Source organism: Ambystoma mexicanum, chromosome 2q (assembly GCF_040938575.1).
Source record: "Ambystoma mexicanum isolate Mex_15411 chromosome 2q, UKY_AmexF1_1, whole genome shotgun sequence".
Classification (NCBI taxonomy): Eukaryota; Metazoa; Chordata; class Amphibia; order Caudata; family Ambystomatidae; genus Ambystoma; species Ambystoma mexicanum.
In genome coordinates, this window is record NC_090924.1 from 1,072,740,468 (window position 1) to 1,072,766,982 (window position 26,515).

Sequence of the window (26,515 nt, forward strand, 5' to 3'; positions counted from 1 at the left end):
GTGAGTATGGGGTAGGGGCAGTTCTTGAACAGTGTTTTGATGGATCGTACCGCCCCATTGCTTTTGCATCTAGGGTTCTTAGTGAAGCAGAACGTAGATATGCTGTCATAGAGAGGGAGGCCTTGGCAGCTGTCTGGGCATCCAAACATTTTAGAACATTCTTGTGGGGAGTAGAATACACATTACGCACCGATCATAAACCCCTAGTGCATGTTTTGACATCTAAGGGTTTGTTCCAGGCATCGTCTAGAGTGATGCGCTGGATGGCAGACATGAGTGAGTATAATTTTAAGGTGGAGTACTTACCTGGCACTAAAAACATGGTTGCAGATGGTCTATCTCGTTTTCCCCGGCATGATGTAAGTGCGGAAGACTCAAAACAGGCTGTGATGAGTGATGAATATGTGTTGGTGGCCAAGGTGTTTCCGGCAGTAAATGAGCAGGAATGGGGTAGAGAATGTGCGATGGACCCTGTGTTGAACAAAATCAAGACTGCTCTTACTACAGGTGCAGGCAAGGATGAATTGGACAAGTCGTTCGGACAAGTATGGACAGAGTTGTCTGAAGGTCCGTGGGGCATTGCCAGGGGTATCAGGTTAATACCACCTGAATCTCTTAAGGCCAAGTTGGTGGAGTTGGCTCATGAAGGGCATATCGGAAGATCTATGACGAAAAGAAGGTTGAGAGAAGGATATTGGTGGCCCAAGATGGATGAGGAGGTTGAGAAGGTAGTTAAGGATTGTATGGCTTGTTCAGTCAGTGATAAAAGTAAGACAACGTCGCCCCAACCCGTACAGCCTGTGGAAGTGCCGCAAGAGGTGTGGTCAAAAGTGGCAGTAGACATTATGGGTCCCATGGACACCTTGGGTGGAGGTTTCAGATATTTTGTGGTGTTAGTGGACTATACCTCTAGGTGGGTGGAGGCCACGGCCTTGTCCTCGGTCACCACTGAGAAGGTGATTGACTTCTTGTCAGCAGTGTTTGACAGGGAAGGGGTTCCGGCTGGAATAGTTTCAGATAATGGTCCCCAATTTGTATCAGTCGCCATGCAAGAGTTCTTCTCCAAACTAGGAATTCGTCACCATAAAGTGGCTTTGTACAATCCAGAGGCCAATGGATTAGTTGAACGGATGAACAGGTTTGTGAAGGGGGCAGTTCAGTTGGCCATCGCAAATGGTTTGCCGTGGTGCAGTGTGGTGACTGAAGCTCTAAAAGCCTATAGGGTTACCCCTTCATCCTTTACTGGAGTGTCTCCTTTTGAGTTAATGAGAGGGAGAAAACCAGGATCTAAACTAAGGGTGGCCGCTCTTGGGGGTGGTGTACAAAGTTGCATCAACATGCAGGAGGTTCTTGACAAAGTGCGTGTTAAACAATCCAGTTTTTGGGAATCTCAGCTTAAAAAAAAGAAACCCCTGCGTGTACAAATTGGTGATCTTGTAGTGGTGAAAAATCCAAGATTTGTAGCAAAGGGTTTGTCCAAATTTATGGAACCAAAAATTGTGACCAAAGTAGGTCATGGATACGTTAAATTGCAAGATGGTACCAGATGGAGTTTGAGGAGGGTGGTCCTTGTTAAGGGAAAGCTGGCGGGTACTAAGGAAATGTGTTGTGAGGGAGGTGGTGATACAATAGGAGTTGATCCAGAATATGCCTCTGAGGATGTGGTTCCCCTAGAGAGGGATAAGGATATGGCTGTTCAGGGGCAGGATGCTCGGGTGGGGCATGGAAGGAGGCAGGCGTCTGCCTCGGAAAGTGATGATGTTGTGCCATTAGAAGGAGCTCATTGTGCTAAAGGGAAGGATGTACATTCTGAGTGTGATTCTGATAAAGGTGCTTTTGGTTTGACTGGTGTGGATGCAAGGGTTGCAGAGGAGTTGTCAGTGCTTGCATCAGATAATGCAAGCATAGTTCCACACGGAAGGGGACTGTGTGAAAAGTCTGCCCTTGCGGAATCCTCCAACCAAGTGAATAATCGCCCAAACCGTATAAAGAACATTCCAGCCAAATACAAGGATTTTGTTTTAGAATTTGCAGATGATTAATGCTTGGACTGTAATCAATTATCAATGTTCCATATAGATAAATATGCCTCTTATTGCATATTAAGGATTCTTCCTGTCCAACCTTGCCTTACCTATGTTCATAATTAATGAATGTTCATTATGGAGGTTTACAGGGGGAGATGTGTAGTAGTTGCTCGTGCTTCCGCGAGCTCTTGTCTAAGGTTCTAGAAGTAGAATGTTGATGTGTGAATGTTCGGGGGGTGACGGTTGGTGGTGAGAGAGAGAAAGGAGCAGGGAAGAGATGATGTACGGAGTTCGGGTTTGAGTAATAAATACTTAATAACTTACCTGTGGAGGTCTCGTTATTACAACCTGGCTATTTGCTTTGATTGGTTTCCCATGGTGCAGTTCTTTTATTAAAGCGCACGAATGTCCCCGGGTATTGTAGAAGAAATTGTATTGTCTAAAGTCAAATACCAAAATGCCACAACTGGATCCAGTAGAACAGATGCGCAACTTGGAATTCCACCAGGGACAACACATATTTTCAATTTTATGTATTGCTTCTCTTGTTGTTGCTTCTATTTATTTGTAGCCGTTGAAATGCCTAAAATACTAACTGGTGATCTTTTCCTCCTTTTTTTAAGCACTGAAGAAAGACGACAGCGGTTTTGAAGAGGTAGGATCTATCTTCATGCAGTTTCTCGGGGGCTGTGCTTAATTGTTGCTGATTTGCATTGTTTTGCCGCACCGCGCCTCGCTTGCCTCAGGTCTCCTCTGCATGCATTGTTTCGCTCCGCCTCGACGCACGCGGCGTCCCCCCAAGATGCCACTTCCCCGAACGGTTGCCACATGCCACTGTTTGCAGAAGGCTCTGCGCGCTCGTGTCTGCGTGAACGCGTGATCCGCCGTTAGCCTGGCAGTTCAGAGAACAGCTAATATTTGCCGAAGGATCTGAGATGGAATCGGGGCTGTGTTGTCAGCTCGCACGAGCAAGCGTGCCCTTTACAGAGCTGCTGAATTCACATGGGTGTAATCCCGCCGTGGGGGGGGGGGGGGGGGGGGGGGCTCCATCCTCGAAAAAAGATGATCTTGGTCAAACCTTTTCCATTCTGTATTTTGCTTCGATAGCCTGCCTCCATACAGTGTTGTGAGGTCGCTCTGCTTGTGAAAAGAAGAAACGCATGAGCATTCTTAGCATGGCTCAGTTGCTGAAATTCCCCTCCCAGATATGTTATTCCAATTAATTGAATTTGGGGGGGGTTTGCACTACCGAGTGTTGCCCACAGTCCGCAGGGGTTCATGTTTTTACGGGTGCTCTTGGGTCTCGGCATCATAGTTGTATCTGGAGAGTGTATTATATGCTCTACTTCCGAAGCTGCTGATTTTCCAAAAAGGGTGGGAATTGGTTGGACCTGCAGCTTACTTCCTTTCTTGTAAGGGTCTTCTGTAAAATTGCCTACATCCCTGGCCCATCGTGCCCAGAGGTACTCTAAGAGCAGCTGAGATGTGGCTAGTGATCAGCCCCCACTCAACTAATACCCACTAAAATCCCACAAATGCATCTTGCACGTGTAGTCAGTTACCAACAAGCCTAGTGGCCACCCAGCATTGCCACTCCAGTCCTGGAAAGTTCTGCCCAAAGAAAACTCCGAAGCTGTTCTGTGTTCCACTGTCATCCTGTACACATTTTTAAATGTATGTTATTGTTCTCAAAAGTCTTGATGAATTATTCAGGGATCTCCTCTCCCTTAACACCCGTTTAAGGAAAACGTGTTTTGTTCAACTTGACATGACAACATGATTTTAACAACATAATGTAACTTGATGTTTAATTGGGATAACATCAGAGGCTCATTTACTGCAGTCTGCAGGAAAACACTTGTGGCCTAGGGATGAACCCCAACAAAAAAGATGAACTTTCCCCCAAGTCTATTCATATGTCACCACACCCATGGATATTAAACGCAACTTTCTTCAATCATCTTGAGATGAAGTAGTGCGATGCAGCCATGTGGTCATTTGGCAAAAGGATGTGATGCGTAAGGGCTGTCAGCTGCTAACCTAAGCAGAACACATGGGTTGGAAATATTTACAGTGGACTATACACAGTGTATTTCACCGGGGAGCTGCGGAAGGGAGGTGAAAAGGGCCAGGCCCTCGAAGACGGACCGCGTGGTCATGCTATGTTATTGCGATTTATACTGTGCACCACTGCCATTTTCATGGTCTCCAGGCTTTGCATGGGTCCTAAAGTGAGGTAGATATCATGTGGATTGTTTAAGAAAAGATTCTGTTACTCTTTTCTCCCACTTTCTATCTATGCATCACCCCCCTTTTGATGTTCTTGAATATGTTTTCTTCTACGTGTAGCAGCAGAATAGGCCATTTCTGGATGTAAATTGCGTGTTTGTTAGCAGAAATAGCCTGTTCTACTCCCACATTTCAGGTAGAAAGGACTTTTTTTTAAGTGTTTTTAAACCCACTGTAACTTTGATGCTGTTTGGTATGATGTATTGGCATCAAATGTGACCGGTGTGCATGGCAGCTGAAATGGCCTATTCTATTGATACCTGTAGAAGAACACTCATGTCAGCGGTGGCTGTCAGAGAGGGTTTCCTTCAGTGATGTACTATATATTCCAGTTGCAGTTACTTCCTATGCCTGAGTAGCATTTTCTTTGACTCAGGAGGTTGGCATTTGTTGTTTGAAATGCTGCATTGGATAGAAAGGGATAATGCCGGTAAAGCTCGACTAGGGGGACGCTGGAGCCGGCGATGGTGCTAAAAGAATGTTACTTTAATCAATGACATGACATGGAACCTTTGGAAGAAGGGGAAATAGTAGGACTGTTAACTGGTGGACTGGCTTGGATGTTTGAAGCCCAATGTTAACCAGCTGGAAGGGGGAACTTTGGCACAGTGCCCCACAAGATTTTGTTCATCACGGGAACCTTACTGAGGATGGCCTGGGATGGCCGAGGGGTTTTCAGGTGGCATCCCCTGCAGTCTCCAGCTGTTGGTGAAAGTCAAGGGCTCTTAGTAGTCCTGTCTGCTTGGAAAAGTCCCTGAATTACCATTTGAAGTTTCCGAGCTCTGAGTTTTGACTGCTATTTTAGAATTCCAATAAGGGAAATGGGTTGGTACTGTTGGCATAGAAAGGGCATTTGCTCTTGTTTCTGAATACCTTGTTAATACCATGTACATCTCCTTGAATGCTTCTGACAGTAAATGCTTTTATATGAGTTCATCCATTTCCAACTACAGCACCTGTAAGACAAGGGACCTAACATTGGTCCAGTAGACCATCCTGAGTAGAGATCTAGACTATAGCAACATCTCTAAACCCTAACTGCAACCCACAGCCACAGGTTTCGTTGTGGCCTTATTGTTTTTTTATTGTAAAACCTGCCAGCTTCTGTTTCTACTTCGGAAGTTAAAGTGTGAAATCCTGGATGTTTCTAGACTTGCAGCGGCTAACCAAAATAAGTAGCTTAAGTAAGAACTTAAGTCATTTTTGACTTACCCTATTTTTTATTTTTTTTATTGTTGTGTTTCTGGTAAACATAATACCTTAGAGAACCTCAAATGCTACATTTTATAAATTTCCACCTCAACACAATTAGAAAGACAAATACACAACTTAGAAAATGTGCATGTTGAAATGTATCCAGTAAAAGAATTAAGAAACTATCAACACACCTTATAAAAGTGCTAAGAAGAAAATCACTTATAAAACAGCACTTAAAGGAACTTCAACCTGTTTAATAACAGTAGACAAAAATTTATCAAACATTTGAGTTAAAAACTTCACCAAATCTAAAAACAAAGATATATGAGATCCAGTCATTAATCGATTCCAGAGTCAATTTCCAATGACCTCAGAGGTTGAATTCACATACGGTTCAAATAACTTTATCCTGTTCTTCAACATTGCTGAGCATTCAATTACAAGATGATAGTGACTCCGTGCTGTGCGCTTTACAAAGTCTACAAGTTCTTAATTTCTTAGGAATATTTAATTGTGGGCCTTAAACTAATTATTTTGGAAGAACATTGAGTTGAAATCTTAAATGCCATAAACAAGCACTTGGAGGCGGACAGTTCTTCAATTACAATCTGAATTGTGTACATGGCGCATATGACAAACCTTCATTTTTACATCGATTGAGTCTCTGAAGGTCGTCATTGTCCCAAATCTTACCCAATTTTTTAATCCCGGTTTTCAAGGCCCATTGAGAAACAGTATCCTTAAGGTCCATAGACCTCATGAAATGAGCACACCTTTTGCTATAATTATGGCATTCGAGTTCATAGTCTTCATGTACATCAAATGTTTTAAAAGTCCTCGCTCATCACCCTTATCTTTTTTCAGAAAACAGGATATACATTTGTAAATGTATTTGGACTGCCAAGGTGGCAGTCCCAATTGAAGTCAAATCACACTAATGGGAACCGATTTAGGTAGATCCAACACTTCCTTCAGAATGCACCCCTCCAATATATCCAAAAGTTTCCTGTTTGTAATCGTGAGTTGTTTAATTCCATATGGTACTATTGGAAAGACCTTCATTCTGTGAAACTCAAATAAGGAAATTAACGAATAACCACCCAATCGACTCCTCACAAGATTCAATATTGAGGTGCAAGCTATCAATTGACATCTAATCTGGTTATCTGCATCTCCTTTGATTTTTTTAGCAGTAAACAAAGAGCCCAGGTAACAAAATGAGTCTACCTCTTCAATTCTTGTGTTGTTAATTGACCAAGCTTAACGCTTCCTATTATGTTTTAGATATCGCCAATATCTTAGATTTTGCCCAATTAAGAATGTATTTATTTAATATTAGATAAGAAGTCACACCATTTAAAGAGTGCTGAAGACCTTCAGGTGTAAAATCTAAAATAAGCAAATAATCGGCATACGCAATACAGTTCTATCTTAAAAGTCCACTCTTAGTGGTATGACCGTCCCAGTTCATGCTACATTCCCATAAATCTGCCATGTTTAGATTGGAAAGTGTAGGGGCTAAAACACATCCCTGACATACTCCTTTGTTGGCCGATATACTTTTCGAGAGGTCACCCTCAATATTGAGTCTAACTCAAACAGTGTTGTAACTTCTTTAACAGATCATGGTGAATATCCCATTTAGCCAACTTTCCTCAAAGAATGGTGCAGTCAACATTATCAAATCCTGAGGAAAGATCTAAAACCGCAAAAGATATTACCTGTATCATGACCAGCTTGAGCTAAACAGGACAATAGGGTAAAACAGGTAAAACCACTAAGAGAAGTACTAATTTCTTTTTTGTAGCCCATCTGCAGAAGGGAGAGTATCCCAGCCAAGTCAGCCCACTTGGTAACATCCTTTAACACTATGTTTGCTCAAATCTTAGAGGAGACATCAATCATTGAAATAGCTGTGCAGCTCAAAGGGTTATCCCTAAAACACAGGTGAGAGGCTCAGTTTGACAACCTGGATGAATAGTCAAAATACAATATCCTATCAGAGTGTTGAATTCTTTTTCAATAGACTCTTCATTAAACCGTCCAGCTCACATGCTCTGGAATTATTATATTGTCAATAATGCTCTTTATTTCATCTTTATCAAAGTCATATGACCAGTTGATCCCTCCTTCCAAATTGATAACTGTACCACCCAGCTTATTTCTGTTAGAATCCCAAAATGTGGCATGTAAATAATCTACCCATATATTTTCCACAATGCTAGAGGATGGCTTATTTTTCTGACTATCGTGTTTAATCCTCAATTTCCACCACATGGACTTCGAATTCCCTTTAATTATGTTGCCCAGGAATTCCAGAATCATTTTCATATACAACACAGAAGTTTGTGATTTCTGAGCCATGACTTAAACACACTCTTAAGGGGTCGAATCTCACTGTTTTTCAACGCCCAGCTTCCCAGAGATGTATTCAGTTGTTTCACTTTTTCTCTGAGTAAGTGTTTCCTGACACTGATTTTGCTATCATAAACATAGTTCTCGTCATCTACAAAGTTCTGCTTCTTCCAATGTGATGCTGTATGAATTTGTGATTTTAACATAATGAGTGTATAAGAGAACTCATCCGGAGAGCATGCGAAGACCCTGGCATCTTCATCAATACTCTCCCACAATGATACCAACATGTTGTTAACCTTGTCACTGTTCCTACTGAACTGAGAAACTCTGTTACCGAAAACACTGTTAATCAAATTAACAGGATGGCTAGAAACTAAGCTGAACTCCACATATGATATTGAGATAGACACAGATAGAATTACATGATGACTCCTTCCTGTTTTAGTGACATAAAAAGATATATAAATACTTGGCAACATATAACATATAAATACTTGGGCATTATGATCAGCCAGGGTAACAATGATAAAGTGTTTCAAAAAGAACTTGAATTGAAACTGCAAACTTTAATTTCCCAATCTAGGGCTATTTTATATAAGTTTGGAAAGTTCACGTGCAATCATATAATATCATTCTATTTCATGAAAGTAAAACCCATTGTCTGGTATGGCTCTGAAGCTGTATCGATGCTGCCCCGTTTAGTGTGGGATCGATTAGAAGGTAAATACTGGCGCTCAATTCTTAATTTGCCTACCTGTGTCCCCATTGCAATGATTCGTTTTGAATTAGGGCTGCTATCGCTATACAGTACTATTGCATGGAAATTGATAGCTTTGTTGAGAAAATGCATCCTGTCATTACAATGTCTAGATATATCCGGTATCTTGGGTAAATATTTACTATACTCAGATCATCAATACCCAAAATGCTGGTTAAATACAGCTATAAATATCCTTTCGGATGCGGACATCTCCGTAGATACTTTAATTCATAATCCAACGCAGGCTAAAATTAAACTATATCGGCAAGATTGGATATATACCTTGGAAAAATGTTCCCATTCTAAAGACTGGAACACTGCCCAGTTTGGACATAAAAAATTTAGAGTTGCGGAACCATACATTTTAAAATATCCATCTCCAAAATTTAGAGATGACTATATTCGTTTTCGTCTAAATCTGTGGCATACAAGGGATATTTTATTTAGGCGAAAACTAATTGATGCCAGTGAGAACATCTGCCGTTTTTGTAAGGATCCTGCAAACGCAGAACCGCTGAAACATGTCATCGTCTACTGTCCTGCATTATATGCTATACGTTGTAAATACTATCTCCATTGCTTTACAACGCAAATTGTAACTGATATGGAAGAATTATGGCTATTGATTTTTGGTACAAAGAGAATGTCAATTAGATTAGCTACAACAGGCTTTTTAAATGAATTATACCCAAAGTGATTGTGAATGCTGTCATGAGGGAACGGTGATAGAAGGGAAGGAAAGAAAGGAAAAAAAAATGAGAGATAAAAGGAAGAAAAAGAATGCTGCTGCTACTAAGGTCTTTTATATATTGGGTGTCAGGTGGAAAATTTTGAAATGTGTTATATATTGATGAATTGAATTGTAATATGTTTATGATATGTTTTTATTCATCTTGTAATTGTTGAAAGGTTGTTCCATACAGCCAAACAATAAAAAAAAAAAAAAGACATAAAAAGATTTAATATTAGCCACTTCAATATTGGCCATACATATACAATCCAGTGTGTATTTTGACATTACACCAAACCATGTAGTTTGGGGCTTTTTTTCTAGCATAAAAAGGGAATTAACTTGGCAAAAGCCCCACCTTGCAAGAAAATGGGCCAACACATGTCCATCACTACCTTTTGTCCCCTGCCTCAAGTTATAAGAATTATGGAATGAGCATTACATATAGTTTAAATCTACCTCTTCAGGATGAACAACATGACATACACTGGTAAAATCAACTACAATTATTATAAGTTGATTATCGCCTTTCAATACCCAATCTATGAGCAAATTGACAATTTCATTAATGACATCTTCCACATTAACCCAAGCAGGATTGTAGTACACATTTATCAAGAGCACGGAACAAAGAACCCCTATTGTGTAATCCTCTATAGAAGTAGGTATCAACGCCTCCAATGATGTTGATCATTTCTTAACTGTGCATCCCTGAGTGTTCTTTACCGCTGTTCAAATGCCTCCATAGCGATGGCCACTGTGCCCTTTTTTAGCACATTTACCCAAAACTATAAACCCATCCAAGATAGGAGTGATACATAACCGAGTTTCTTGCAGACACACTATCTTGTACTTTGAGAGCATTTTACACATTACACCATCCAAAAAACTATTATGCGCTCGTGTGTTCCAAGATTGGTATTGGTACTGGTATTGTTTATTTATATAGCGCCTTTACACCAACAGATGTTTCAAAGCTCTCAAGGAGGGTGGGAAACAAGGGGTAAAAACAACAGTCGCTGAGAGTCCTTGAAATTCTGAGATGATAATAGTCCGCACAGGCAGAGAAAGCGCATATAATACATTTGACAGTTGAGAAACAGCAAATAGGCTTGACAGCGATTCTGCAGTTTTACCAAGTGCAATTAAGGGGTGGGGACAGGGGAGAAACAGACAAACGATCTTCAGGCATTGTCCATTCAGGTCGTGCGAGTGCACAGACGCTCACAGGGAGGGGGGGTTCCAAGTGCACCCAGTTGGTGGAGACGGAGGTAAGTGCAGAGAGAGCCACTTTCATGGGTTGTTCCTCAAGTGCAGTGAGGGTGGGGTGCAGGGCCCTAAGGCAAGTGTGAGAGAGGACTGGCAGGGGGGTCGGGGACCTGCGAGGCTCTGAGGTACACCAGGGGGCCAGTCAGCAAGCTGTAAGGAAGAGGAGGGAGAGAGGGAAAGAGCAGAGAGCTAGGTTAGCAAGCTAGAGGGGGAGTGAAGGAAGAGGACAAGAGGAAGGTCTTGAGGAGTTTCCTAAACTTAAGAAGATCAGGATCAAGACGCAGGGCAGCAGGGAGGCTATTCCAGAAGGAGGCACCTGCTGAGGATTAGGATATCCCTCCAAATCTCTGCTTGGAGAATTGACTCACTCACTGAAGGTTGGAGGTAGATGAGCGGAGGTCTCATGAGGGACAGTATTTAGGTGGGCAACATTGCAGGTAGGTAGATCATAGGCCCCAGAAAGTTTTGTGGACAATGCATAGGGTCTTGAACTTGATCCTTGCACCCATGGGGAGCCAGTGAAGTAATTTCAGCGCCAGAGAGATGCGGTCCGTGTGCTTGAAGCCAAGGATAAGTCTTGCGGTTCTGTTCTGGATGAGTTGCAGAGGGCGCAGAGCAGAGGCAGGGGGATGAGGAGAAGGCTGTTCCAGTAGTCCAGCCTAGAGAGAACCAGGGCTCTGGAAACAGGGAACCACTGGGGGAAATTGAGGAAAAGTAGAGTACCTCTGAGGAGGTGTAGCTGATTGTTAGACTTTTTAGAGATGTCCGAAATGTGAGAGGAGAAGGAGAGAGTGGAGTCGAAGATGACCCCATGGATTTTTGCCTCGCAAGTGGGTGTGGGTGCAGGGCCAAAGGAGGCTGGCTAGAGCGAAAGTCGGAAAACGGGAGCAGTGCGAACAATCTCACCCTTACTGGCATTGAGGCAAAGGTCGTTTGCAGCACACCATGACTGAATAGCAGACAGTCAGATATGAACGAGGAGGAGGAGGAGGCTGAGGGCAGCTTGAAAGATAGTTATGTGTCATCCGCATAACACTCAAAGTTAGAGGTGAAAGTGGCAATCACATGTGCCAAGGCAGCCATATAGACATTGAAGAACCAGGGGGATAGGTTAGATCCGTGGGGAACGCCACAGGTTGAGAGAACGATAGTCGAGAGAAAGGCTCCGAGTTCCACCTGGGATGGGTGGTCGGATAGAAAGGAGGTTACCCATGCCAGAGCCTGACCTGTGATTCACAGGGTGTCACAGAGAAGTGCGATCAGGATGCTGTAACCGTGTCGAAGGCAGAGGAGAGGTCAAGGAGAGTGAGGACACGGGGGGTGTTGGTGTCAAGGTTTGAGAGCAGATTACACAGGTGTTCAGAAGAGTAGTTTCTGTGCCTCTGGATGCTCTAAAGCCATACTGATGCTAATGAAAGCTCCCAATAAATTCAGCATGGAGGGTCAGCTGAGAGGTCGCCAACTTCTCCAGGAGTTTGCCCAGGAAAGGAGTGATAGAGATAGAGCGGTAGTTTTCCGGTAAGGAGGGGTCGGCAGTCGGTTTCCTGAGCAGAAGGTGCACAAGGGAGTGCTTCAGAGCAGTTGGGAACACTCCAGTGGAAAAGGAGAGATTGCAGAGATCAGCCAATGCTGGGGATAAGGAGTCAATGTTGTCTGAGTCAATGAGATCTTGCATTTACTATTTTCTTCATATTGTTTAATTATTTTAATTTTTTTATTTATTGTGGTGTAACTAAATATTGTTTTTTCACAAACGCACAAATTTACAAAACATACATTACATATCTAAAAAGAATTATTTTTTAACATGATCACCAAACTCAAAAGAAATAGTTCTCGCCAATTACGAATCTTCAACATTCACTATGCAGGAGAGGGAGTAAAGATTTACCATACTTTGAAGAAATAAAACTTGTCTGTTGCAGCACTCTAACAACATTTATCGTGAGCGCAGTTTCATACCCTGCGATCAATCTCACCCAAAAGTCCTCGGATGACAGCCAATCACTTGAGACAACTAAGTGCCCCAAGTATTTCTTCCGAATATCCTATGTTCCATGGTAAAATCTTAATAAGTGCTCAATTGACTGGTCTTTTGGGTCCTGGTATTCTGGACATAAAGGCCTACTTCTTACTCCCCACCCGCAGCGGGCGAGGACAGATCCTGTGTAGACCAGACCAAGACGCACTCTAAGAAAGTTGTTCCTCTCATTTGGATCCGGGAATTTCGTCAAATAGTTTGGAAGGTATCCAAGTCTCTTATCCGTTGGAGAAAAAGAAGGCACCACTGTGGAGGACCGTGTTTGGTCAATTGTCTTTATCCAATCTGTTGTTTATAGTGCCCTCTTTGTCTTCACAGGATTTGCAATTAGGGTGTCCATGTCGCTATTACATCTAATCAGAATCTCATGGGAAGCTCTTTTTAGATCACGCAATACCCCAGGAGAATCAGACTTCAAGTGGACTCGTAGATCTTCATATAGGGTATTTCGCCTGGGGTTAGATATCAAACTGAAAAGTGAGAGAAGTTTCCAGGCGACTTGCGACCTAAGTGATGAGAGACCCAACTCAAATCTTAAACTGGCTATCGGCAAACTATTTGGCAAGCATAAAGCTTTTTGCCAAATCCTGCCCTCTATTTTCTGCCAGTCAGGAGTCCAGGCTAATGGTTTTACCTCTAGGCCATACAGGAGGACTGAAATGATCTTAGCTCTGTAGAATCGGATTGCTGGCAGGAGGGAGAACTTGCAATACTGTCAGATCATTATCTGAAGTAGCAACGTCAGTTGAGTGCATTTTTGTATTATCTCTGCCCATATAAGGCTGACTCTTGGTATGGCATATAATGTGTAACCCAAATAAATGACCTCCTCCACCACAGGAATACGCTGGCCCCCCACTGTCCAGCAAATCCTGCCACCTACTCCACCCTTTTCTCCAGAAATCACCACTTTCGAATTTCCCGGGTTTACCTGGAGATCGTTGTCCTTCATATATTGATCTAAAGCATTCAGCAGTCTCTGGAGGCCCACTGGTGTTTTGTCCAGGAGGACAATGTCATCCGCATACATGAGCCACTTAATTGCATTTCTGCCAATCTTAACTCTGCCCAATGCTGCGGTCTCGACCTCCTGGCCAATGTCTGCGAGATAGAAATTAAACAGAAAGGGAGCAACCATACAACCCTGCCTCACCCCCCTTTCACAGGGATAAGTTCTGACAGGAAACCTTCTAAATTCAATCTCACTTGCACATTATTACCTCCGTGCAGGGAGGCTAAGATGTTTATGAGTGAAATCAGAGCGCCCCTACTTTTAAGTTTAGACTTTGTTGGCCGATATACTTCTCGAGAGGTCACCCTCAATATTGAGTCTAACTCAAACAGTGTTGTAACTTCTTTAACAGATCATGGTGAATATCCCATTTAGCCAACTTTCCTCAAAGAATGGTGCAGTCAACATTATCAAATCCTGAGGAAAGATCTAAAATCGCAAAAGATATTACCTGTATCATGACCAGCTTGAGCTAAACAGGACAATAGGGTAAAACAGGTAAAACCACTAAGAGAAGTACTAATTTCTTTTTTGTAGCCCATCTGCAGAAGGGAGAGTATCCCAGCCAAGTCAGCCCACTTGGTAACATCCTTTAACACTATGTTTGCTCAAATCTTAGAGGAGACATCAATCATTGAAATAGCTGTGCAGCTCAAAGGGTTATCCCTAAAACACAGGTGAGAGGCTCAGTTTGACAACCTGGATGAATAGTCAAAATACAATATCCTATCAGAGTGTTGAATTCTTTTTCAATAGACTCTTCATTAAACCGTCCAGCTCACATGCTCTGGAATTATTATATTGTCAATAATGCTCTTTATTTCATCTTTATCAAAGTCATATGACCAGTTGATCCCTCCTTCCAAATTGATAACTGTACCACCCAGCTTATTTCTGTTAGAATCCCAAAATGTGGCATGTAAATAATCTACCCATATATTTTCCACAATGCTAGAGGATGGCTTATTTTTCTGACTATCGTGTTTAATCCTCAATTTCCACCACATGGACTTCGAATTCCCTTTAATTATGTTGCCCAGGAATTCCAGAATCATTTTCATATACAACACAGAAGTTTGTGATTTCTGAGCCATGACTTAAACACACTCTTAAGGGGTCGAATCTCACTGTTTTTCAACGCCCAGCTTCCCAGAGATGTATTCAGTTGTTTCACTTTTTCTCTGAGTAAGTGTTTCCTGACACTGATTTTGCTATCATAAACATAGTTCTCGTCATCTACAAAGTTCTGCTTCTTCCAATGTGATGCTGTATGAATTTGTGATTTTAACATAATGAGTGTATAAGAGAACTCATCCGGAGAGCATGCGAAGACCCTGGCATCTTCATCAATACTCTCCCACAATGATACCAACATGTTGTTAACCTTGTCACTGTTCCTACTGAACTGAGAAACTCTGTTACCGAAAACACTGTTAATCAAATTAACAGGATGGCTAGAAACTAAGCTGAACTCCACATATGATATTGAGATAGACACAGATAGAATTACATGATGACTCCTTCCTGTTTTAGTGACATAAAAAGATATATAAATACTTGGCAACATATAACATATAAATACTTGGGCATTATGATCAGCCAGGGTAACAATGATAAAGTGTTTCAAAAAGAACTTGAATTGAAACTGCAAACTTTAATTTCCCAATCTAGGGCTATTTTATATAAGTTTGGAAAGTTCACGTGCAATCATATAATATCATTCTATTCCATGAAAGTAAAACCCATTGTCTGGTATGGCTCTGAAGCTGTATCGATGCTGCCCCGTTTAGTGTGGGATCGATTAGAAGGTAAATACTGGCGCTCAATTCTTAATTTGCCTACCTGTGTCCCCATTGCAATGATTCGTTTTGAATTAGGGCTGCTATCGCTATACAGTACTATTGCATGGAAATTGATAGCTTTGTTGAGAAAATGCATCCTGTCATTACAATGTCTAGATATATCCGGTATCTTGGGTAAATATTTACTATACTCAGATCATCAATACCCAAAATGCTGGTTAAATACAGCTATAAATATCCTTTCGGATGCGGACATCTCCGTAGATACTTTAATTCATAATCCAACGCAGGCTAAAATTAAACTATATCGGCAAGATTGGATATATACCTTGGAAAAATGTTCCCATTCTAAAGACTGGAACACTGCCCAGTTTGGACATAAAAAATTTAGAGTTGCGGAACCATACATTTTAAAATATCCATCTCCAAAATTTAGAGATGACTATATTCGTTTTCGTCTAAATCTGTGGCATACAAGGGATATTTTATTTAGGCGAAAACTAATTGATGCCAGTGAGAACATCTGCCGTTTTTGTAAGGATCCTGCAAACGCAGAACCGCTGAAACATGTCATCGTCTACTGTCCTGCATTATATGCTATACGTTGTAAATACTATCTCCATTGCTTTACAACGCAAATTGTAACTGATATGGAAGAATTATGGCTATTGATTTTTGGTACAAAGAGAATGTCAATTAGATTAGCTACAACAGGCTTTTTAAATGAATTATACCCAAAGTGATTGTGAATGCTGTCATGAGGGAACGGTGATAGAAGGGAAGGAAAGAAAGGAAAAAAAAATGAGAGATAAAAGGAAGAAAAAGAATGCTGCTGCTACTAAGGTCTTTTATATATTGGGTGTCAGGTGTAAAATTTTGAAATGTGTTATATATTGATGAATTGAATTGTAATATGTTTATGATATGTTTTTATTCATTTTGTAATTGTTGAAAGGTTGTTCCATACAGCCAAACAATAAAAAAAAAAAAAAGACATAAAAAGATTTAATATTAGCCACTTCAATATTGGCCATACATATACAATCCAGTGTGTATTTTGACATTACACCAAACCATGTAGTTTGGGGCTTTTTTTCTAGCATAAAAAGGGAATTAACTTGGCAAAAGCCCCACCTTGCAAGAAAATGGGCCAACACATGTCCATCACTACCTTTTGTCCCCTGCCTCAAGTTATAAGAATTATGGAATGAGCATTACATATAGTTTAAATCTACCTCTTCAGGATGAACAACATGACATACACTGGTAAAATCAACTACAATTATTATAAGTTGATTATCGCCTTTCAATACCCAATCTATGAGCAAATTGACAAATTCATTAATGACATCTTCCACATTAACCCAAGCAGGATTGTAGTACACATTTATCAAGAGCACGGAACAAAGAACCCCTATTGTGTAATCCTCTATAGAAGTAGGTATCAACGCCTCCAATGATGTTGATCATTTCTTAACTGTGCATCCCTGAGTGTTCTTTACCGCTGTTCAAATGCCTCCATAGCGATGGCCACTGTGCCCTTTTTTAGCACATTTACCCAAAACTATAAACCCATCCAAGATAGGAGTGATACATAACCGAGTTTCTTGCAGACACACTATCTTGTACTTTGAGAGCATTTTACACATTACACCATCCAAAAAACTATTATGCGCTCGTGTGTTCCAAGATTGGTATTGGTACTGGTATTGTTTATTTATATAGCGCCTTTACACCAACAGATGTTTCAAAGCTCTCAAGGAGGGTGGGAAACAAGGGGTAAAAACAACAGTCGCTGAGAGTCCTTGAAATTCTGAGATGATAATAGTCCGCACAGGCAGAGAAAGCGCATATAATACATTTGACAGTTGAGAAACAGCAAATAGGCTTGACAGCGATTCTGCAGTTTTACCAAGTGCAATTAAGGGGTGGGGACAGGGGAGAAACAGACAAACGATCTTCAGGCATTGTCCATTCAGGTCGTGCGAGTGCACAGACGCTCACAGGGAGGGGGGGTTCCAAGTGCACCCAGTTGGTGGAGACGGAGGTAAGTGCAGAGAGAGCCACTTTCATGGGTTGTTCCTCAAGTGCAGTGAGGGTGGGGTGCAGGGCCCTAAGGCAAGTGTGAGAGAGGACTGGCAGGGGGGTCGGGGACCTGCGAGGCTCTGAGGTACACCAGGGGGCCAGTCAGCAAGCTGTAAGGAAGAGGAGGGAGAGAGGGAAAGAGCAGAGAGCTAGGTTAGCAAGCTAGAGGGGGAGTGAAGGAAGAGGACAAGAGGAAGGTCTTGAGGAGTTTCCTAAACTTAAGAAGATCAGGATCAAGACGCAGGGCAGCAGGGAGGCTATTCCAGAAGGAGGCACCTGCTGAGGATTAGGATATCCCTCCAAATCTCTGCTTGGAGAATTGACTCACTCACTGAAGGTTGGAGGTAGATGAGCGGAGGTCTCATGAGGGACAGTATTTAGGTGGGCAACGTTGCAGGTAGGTAGATCATAGGCCCCAGAAAGTTTTGTGGACAATGCATAGGGTCTTGAACTTGATCCTTGCACCCATGGGGAGCCAGTGAAGTAATTTCAGCGCCAGAGAGATGCGGTCCCTGTGCTTGAAGCCAAGGATAAGTCTTGCGGTTCTGTTCTGGATGAGTTGCAGAGGGCGCAGAGCAGAGGCAGGGGGATGAGGAGAAGGCTGTTCCAGTAGTCCAGCCTAGAGAGAACCAGGGCTCTGGAAACAGTGAACCACTGGGGGAAATTGAGGAAAAGTAGAGTACCTCTGAGGAGGTGTAGCTGATTGTTAGACTTTTTAGAGATGTCCGAAATGTGAGAGGAGAAGGAGAGAGTGGAGTCGAAGATGACCCCATGGATTTTTGCCTCGCAAGTGGGTGTGGGTGCAGGGCCAAAGGAGGCTGGCTAGAGCGAAAGTCGGAAAACGGGAGCAGTGCGAACAATCTCACCCTTACTGGCATTGAGGCAAAGGTCGTTTGCAGCACACCATGACTGAATAGCAGACAGTCAGATATGAACGAGGAGGAGGAGGAGGCTGAGGGCAGCTTGAAAGATAGTTATGTGTCATCCGCATAACACTCAAAGTTAGAGGTGAAAGTGGCAATCACATGTGCCAAGGCAGCCATATAGACATTGAAGAACCAGGGGGATAGGTTAGATCCGTGGGGAACGCCACAGGTTGAGAGAACGATAGTCGAGAGAAAGGCTCCGAGTTCCACCTGGGATGGGTGGTCGGATAGAAAGGAGGTTACCCATGCCAGAGCCTGACCTGTGATTCACAGGGTGTCACAGAGAAGTGCGATCAGGATGCTGTAACCGTGTCGAAGGCAGAGGAGAGGTCAAGGAGAGTGAGGACACAGGGGGTGTTGGTGTCAAGGTTTGAGAGCAGATTACACAGGTGTTCAGAAGAGTAGTTTCTGTGCCTCTGGATGCTCTAAAGCCATACTGATGCTAATGAAAGCTCCCAATAAATTCAGCATGGAGGGTCAGCTGAGAGGTCGCCAACTTCTCCAGGAGTTTGCCCAGGAAAGGAGTGATAGAGATAGAGCGGTAGTTTTCCGGTAAGGAGGGGTCGGCAGTCGGTTTCCTGAGCAGAAGGTGCACAAGGGAGTGCTTCAGAGCAGTTGGGAACACTCCAGTGGAAAAGGAGAGATTGCAGAGATCAGCCAATGCTGGGGATAAGGAGTCAATGTTGTCTGAGTCAATGAGATCTTGCATTTACTATTTTCTTCATATTGTTTAATTATTTTAATTTTTTTATTTATTGTGGTGTAACTAAATATTGTTTTTTCACAAACGCACACATTTACAAAACATACATTACATATCTAAAAAGAATTATTTTTTAACATGATCACCAAACTCAAAAGAAATAGTTCTCGCCAATTACGAATCTTCAACATTCACTATGCAGGAGAGGGAGTAAAGATTTACCATACTTTGAAGAAATAAAACTTGTCTGTTGCAGCACTCTAACAACATTTATCGTGAGCGCAGTTTCATACCCTGCGATCAATCTCACCCAAAAGTCCTCGGATGACAGCCAATCACTTGAGACAACTAAGTGCCCCAAGTATTTCTTCCGAATATCCTATGTTCCATGGTAAAATCTTAATAAGTGCTCAATTGACTGGTCTTTTGGGTCCTGGCATTCTGGACATAAAGGCCTACTTCTTACTCCCCACCCGCAGCGGGCGAGGACAGATCCTGTGTAGACCAGACCAAGACGCACTCTAAGAAAGTTGTTCCTCTCATTTGGATCCGGGAATTTCGTCAAATAGTTTGGAAGGTATCCAAGTCTCTTATCCGTTGGAGAAAAAGAAGGCACCACTGTGGAGGACCGTGTTTGGTCAATTGTCTTTATCCAATCTGTTGTTTATAGTGCCCTCTTTGTCTTCACAGGATTTGCAATTAGGGTGTCCATGTCGCTATTACATCTAATCAGAATCTCATGGGAAGCTCTTTTTAGATCACGCAATACCCCAGGAGAATCAGACTTCAAGTGGACTCGTAGATCTTCATATAGGGTATTTCGCCTGGGGTTAGATATCAAACTGAAAAGTGAGAGAAGTTTCCAGGCGACTTGCGACCTAAGTGATGAGAGACCCAACTCAAATCTTAAACTGGCTATCGGCAAACTATTTGGCAAGCATAAAGCTTTTTGCCAAATCCTGCCCTCTATTTTCTGCCAGTCAGGAGTCCAGGCTAATGGTTTTACCTCTAGGCCATACAGGAGGACTGAAATGATCTTAGCTCTGTAGAATCGGATTGCTGGCAGGAGGGAGAACTTGCAATACTGTCAGATCATTATCTGAAGTAGCAACGTCAGTTGAGTGCATTTTTGTATTATCTCTGCCCATATAAGGCTGACTCTTGGTATGGCATATAATGTGTAACCCAAATAAATGACCTCCTCCACCACAGGAATACGCTGGCCCCCCACTGTCCAGCAAAACCTGCCACCTACTCCACCCTTTTCTCCAGAAATCACCACTTTCGAATTTCCCGGGTTTACCTGGAGATCGTTGTCCTTCGTATATTGATCTAAAGCATTCAGCAGTCTCTGGAGGCCCACTGGTGTTTTGTCCAGGAGGACAATGTCATCCGCATACATGAGCCACTTAATTGCATTTCTGCCAATCTTAACTCTGCCCAATGCTGCGGTCTCGACCTCCTGGCCAATGTCTGCGAGATAGAAATTAAACAGAAAGGGAGCAACCATACAACCCTGCCTCACCCCCCTTTCACAGGGATAAGTTCTGACAGGAAACCTTCTAAATTCAATCTCACTTGCACATTATTACCTCCGTGCAGGGAGGCTAAGATGTTTATGAGTGAAATCAGAGCGCCCCTACTTTTAAGTTTAGACCACAATCTGTCTCGATTCACCAAGTCAAAAGCGCTTGATAAATCAATAAATGCGCCATATATTCGTGGTGCTCCCCCCACCCCTCCCCCTCTTTGTCATTGCAGAGGGTGGAAAGCACTGTACCATTCAGGGACATTGAATGACCTTTCCGGAATCCAGTCTGTTGTTTCAGGAGGATATTATTTACATCGGCCCAGCGTTCCAAAAATCTCAACAGTAGACTAGCAAACAACTTGCTTTCCACATCAAGGAGAGTAATGGGTCTATAGTTTATTGGGTCCTTGCGATCCCCCTTTTTAAATATCGGAATGATGATACCCGATTTCCAGGACACCAGAATTTTTGTATGCTTTATTATCCCCTGGAACAGTATATTCAAATGTTTGGCCCACCTCTTTGGGTTTCCCTTTAGAACTTGCTATATTAGGCCACTAGGGCCTGCTGCTTTCGAGACTGAAGAGTTTGTTATTAAATCAAGAATGTCTTCTTCCATAATATCCAAATTCCACAAGCCCCAGAGGTGCAATAAATTGTCTCCTCTTTTGACTTGGAGTATTTCTTAGAGAGATAATTTACCCACTCTAATTTGGGGACAGAATTTGACAGGGCGCTGGCATAGTCAGCTGCCTGTTTGTTGATCAAACACCCAATATTTTGAGAATTTTTGTTTAGGACAGCTTGAAGCATCGTCTCTCCATCATTCTGCGTGCGAGTCATTTGCTGTTGTTTAGACCATTGTTTGTAATTGTTTGTAATTATTTTTATTTTTAATGGTCTTAAGTTTCGCTTGCCGGATAGTCTTATCTGAAAGTCACTCTTTGTAGCTTTTACTAACCAGCGCATCACAAGTTTCTTCAGCCAGGTGCATTCCTCAAATGTATGTTTGTGAGCTTTGCTCTTTCGAGATGATATAATCTGCAGTGCCTCAACTGTCCACAAGAAGTCATGAAAGGTATGAGGGTTGCAGATTCCTACGAATAGGATGGGATACTTTTGAATAGTAATGCAAGCAAGACCCATTTTGCTTTTTCCAGCTCAATTGTGACTTGCCTGCCCCCCATCATTCTCCATACACTTTGTTACATTTTCAGTCAAGACCTCAGATATGTTTTTCACAAATACATCACCACTATTTGGTAGATTCCCCTCGTAACAATCAAATCCTCTTTATAAATTCTGTCTGACTGCTCAAGACAATGTTCTTAACCAACTTAGAATGAAAATGTACTATGTATTTACTCAATCCTTGATGGAGATAACTGATAGCTCTGGATTTAAAGACAGTAGTGATAACATTTTAGCCCTGTTCAGAGGTACATTATTCTCGTTTTGGATAACTGATTCAAATACAATAGGCACAGAGTCAGAATTTGAGCATCAAGGGCCCAATAAACCCTTACTATTGGACATGGAGAGATTGACCATGTCTATTTGTTTTGTAATCACCCCCTCTTTCCGACAATTTACAATCCTGCCACTTCCAACAGAAGCCTCAGCTCTAAGCACACTTGCCGGTTGTGAGTAAAAACGTGTCCTATCTGAGACCTCACCGCTAACCTACCCATTGCTATTGTCTAGACTAGACATACCAACAACACACCCATGATCTACTTCCAAACCATTCAATACCTCTTCGATAACCTTGTCTTTCCAATTATCATCTGCCCCACCAAGTGTAGTACAGAACCATTATCTTAGGTCATTCTTTTTTACCTGATTATTTCTTGCGTAGTTTTTTCCCTGTAACCTCCTTACATGTTTTTGTTGTATTACAATTTTCTTCAATGTCAACAATCAGGGGATCATGCCTGATTTCACTTCCAACATCATTTGTGTCATTACCTGTAATCAAACCATTCCTATGATTTGATTTACTTTGTTTTCATGTTTCATTAGTGACAATCACTTCTGCCATCAAATTAACCTCAGCTGATTGCATCAGTGAATCTCTTACCTTGGAAGAGTTCTGAATATTTCTAAGAAACCTTCCAGACCCTATTATGTAAGGCTTGACCCTTCATGCTTTTTTACTTCTTTGCAAGCATGCCAATATTATGTTTGGTGGCCATGGGTTCATCAATACAATTGTCACACATATTTTTCTTCACTGATGTACAATGTAAAGTACCATTCTTCGGACACATGCTTACATTTTCAACTGTAATACGTTCAGTCCCGACCCCCTGCCTCTAATTGATAACTTTGAGATCACTCGTTAATAACAATGTTTTTAATTAATTGAGAATAGTCATGTTTGTTCTGACCTCCATCACAACTATGTCATACAGCTAATACATGACTGCAACACTACATTTAATGCAATTAATGGATTGCTCTGAACATCTGTCTAATTTACGTTATGGAAGGCATCCCCTTGGAATGGCAGATTTGACCGGTCACCTACTTTTGACTGAACAAGAGGGGAGGTGTCACTAAACAATAGGGTATCTTCCCTAACTTGAGATAACCCAGCTGTCTCAGCTGCATTATCCCTTTTTCGATCGTTGGGGAAACAAACGATCTAGGAAAGATACTCAATCTCATCGAAGGATTTTCCAACACCAGCATTTCTTCCTCCAAATGTATGCATGCATCCATCATGGATATACTGGCACCACTTTCAACATCCCTCAAAACAGGACCAGATATATCCAGGCATTCGCTATAATCATTACTAATATCCTTCAAACACAAAGTCGGAAATGGATTGAACAGACTGACTATAAGGGTTGGATTGAACATGGGGGAAAAATTATGTCATTTTTTCTTGGTCACTCTGTTTAGTATTCATCTTCTCAGATGGTAAATTGTGCACTACCTCATTATCAAGTGGGGTATTGTTGATAGTTATCAAATTATAACACTTCTTTCCATGCATTATAAGAACTCAAAAAGAACTTTAAAACAGGCAGGGAAAAAAACAACCCTAAACAGAACCAAAAGCCCCAAAATAATTGAACAATCCAAAAGTAAGAACTGCTTATAAAATGTAATCTACTGGAAAAATTAAAAAACAGTCACTCAAGGAAATGCATTCCTAGCATAATAGCACACAACGTAGAGGACTGAAGAAGGTTAATACACACAGTCCCTTCCACAGTACAACATATTTCTGTGAACTTCCCACTCCTATGAACAACCGGACGAGACACTGTATAATGTTTTTCTTCAACAAAGGTACCGAAAAGGATTGTGCCTACGTCAGCTTACTTCTTTTATTCATGAACGTGGAAGAGGGAATACACTGTCAGCTATGTCAACCAGTTCACCGCTATACCGCAAGACAGCTAGACAGCACTCAACAGGCACTCAGCTCAGGCACATGTGCTAGGGTGCAGGGAACCTTTTTTATAATGGTTCTGGGTCGGGTGGGTGAGAGCACCAAAGTCAACCAATTGAATGAATTAATTCCATTCTCTGAGCCAAACAGATTGCGCTATTCGCACATCTTCGCAATAATATGGCGGCAAGTGAAATCCACACAGAAAAAATGAATGAAGAGCAAGAATTACCCACAGCTAGACAGCACACACGGGCACTCAGCTCAGGCACCTACCCTATTTGTTTTGAGATTAGTACATTTAATTTTACTTACACTGGGGGTCATTCCGAGTTTGGAGGCAGCCATGGTGCTATTAGCACCATGGCTGCCTCGAAACTGGGGGCCGGTGTTTTTGAATGGGGACTTTCCGGGTCATTCCAACCTTGGAGGACCCGGTAAGTCCCCATTCAGAAAACCATTCCCCATTCCCATTTGAGAATTATGCCATAGGGCTCAATGGGAATGGGGAAAGAGCTAATAACGGGCCCACAATTTGCGGGCCTGTTATTAGCTCCATGGTCCCTTAACGGGTTCCGCTAAGAATGGCTGGTCAGACCAGCCGTTCCTGGTGGGACCCGCTAAGGGACCTGGGAATGTGGCGGTAGGGGGTTAATGGCACCGGCATCCTTACCGGTGCTGTTAACCCCTACCGCCATACTCGGAATGAGGCCCACTACCTTTTTAGCTTAGTCAGTCGGTCCCATATATAAATGTATAGGGCTGATGTACTAAGCTCAACCTACACCAAAACATGGCTCAAGTTCAACTTGCACTATTTTCTTTGAGCTTTGTAAATTTGGGATTACTTAAGCCACTTATTTAGCTTAGTCAATCAGCCCTGCAGAATTTTTGTTAGCAAAAAGTTGAGACTCAACGTAAAGGCGAATGAGTACAAGTTCATTCTGCAAATGCATGTACTTTTTCTATCATGCATCAAATGACGTGGATTCATTATCAAAATTCACAGCTACTGAGGAACTTTCAACTTTGATGCTCTTGACATTGTTATTGTCTTTTGACAGATATATTTCCTGGCCACGAATCATTGTTCTGCATACCTGTATAAAACATCTGACATCTGTATTTTATTGTCACATTTATGATACCTTCCAGTTTAATGCTATATATTTGAACACCCTCCAAAGAATTGAGAGCACACTTTGTCCTCATAAAGCATCATTTTGTTAAAAAAGAAACCTGTCTAAGGCACGTGTTTTGGAGGTTTTATTGTGCTTTCAATTATTAAGGTCTGCTCATGCACAAGCAGGCTGCAAGCAATTCCTTTGTGGGTGGTTATGCACAGATGGAAACGAGGGCAGACATTGACGAAGAGCCATATTAAAAGCAGCACTGCACTGTCATGAACTATTCATAGTCAATTGCAGGTACTATAAAGCAGGTCTCATGGGAATTGTGATGGGTATTTTTCACCTAATTTGGAGTGAAACCATACATTCTTTATGAAACTTTGAAACATGACTCTGTTGGGCTTTTCAACACCAGCATAAAAAAAAACACTGTCCTTTAGTTATCTTGGGTCAATTGTGAAGAATTGATTGCCGCCTCTGAAAGTCTTCGTTCAAGGCCAGTGTTTCTGTACAGTTTATTGGTAAATCCAACACTCCAACCATAGTCCCATAGTCAACCTCTTAATCCGGTGCTGTAAATATTGTGGCTGGACAGCGCATTGAGCAGGGGCGTTGCTGGGGGGGGGGGAGCTAAGGAGGCTATAGCCCCTGATCTTTTGGTTGTAGCACCAGATAGAATCTCAGGAGCTGCAGCCAAAAGACTAGCTAGCCCCCAGTCCCAACAGTTCCGACATCAGCTTAGCCCCGGGTCTTTTCCAGACCTAGCAACTCCCCTGGCATTGAGAAAGACATTTTAAAAAGTACACGCTTTTTCGAAAGAGCATCTTCTTTTCAAAGTTTCTGGCAAATGCATGTGTTCACTTTTTAGGTTTCACAATGGGAACGCGTCTATAAATGGGTTTACATACATCTCTTACGTTTGTAAGGCTGTTTCACTTCCATGTTCTTACACCGGCCCCAGATTCTGACTTTTTTACTTCTTAGTTTCTTCCCCAGTGCAGACAATGTGGTTAAAAGTAGAAAAGAAAATTACATTTCGGGGCCTCTACTTAAAATAGAGGTCTGTTTCACCATCTTCAAAGGGAAGCGCTGATACATGAAAGCAACACTGGAATACTGCTTAGGGAGCACCGAATTCCCGTACAGTGCAGAAGAATGGATTTACATAATGTGCTATGTGGCAGATTTCAGTACATTACAATAGTCCCATACTCTGGGCTTACAAGCGTATCTCACATTATTATTAGAG

General features: G+C 42.1%; 1 protein-coding gene across 1 annotated transcript in view; it reads left to right on the top strand.

Moving 5' to 3' along the window:
* CDK14 (cyclin dependent kinase 14) overlaps positions 1-26,515 on the top strand; it is a 2,372,392-nt gene that overhangs the window by 168,736 nt on the left and 2,177,141 nt on the right. Inside the window, exon 2 of the mRNA XM_069648415.1 lies at positions 2,651-2,682. Within this exon, the coding sequence (XP_069504516.1) occupies positions 2,651-2,682 (32 nt within the window). The remainder of the gene's footprint in view (positions 1-2,650; positions 2,683-26,515) is intronic.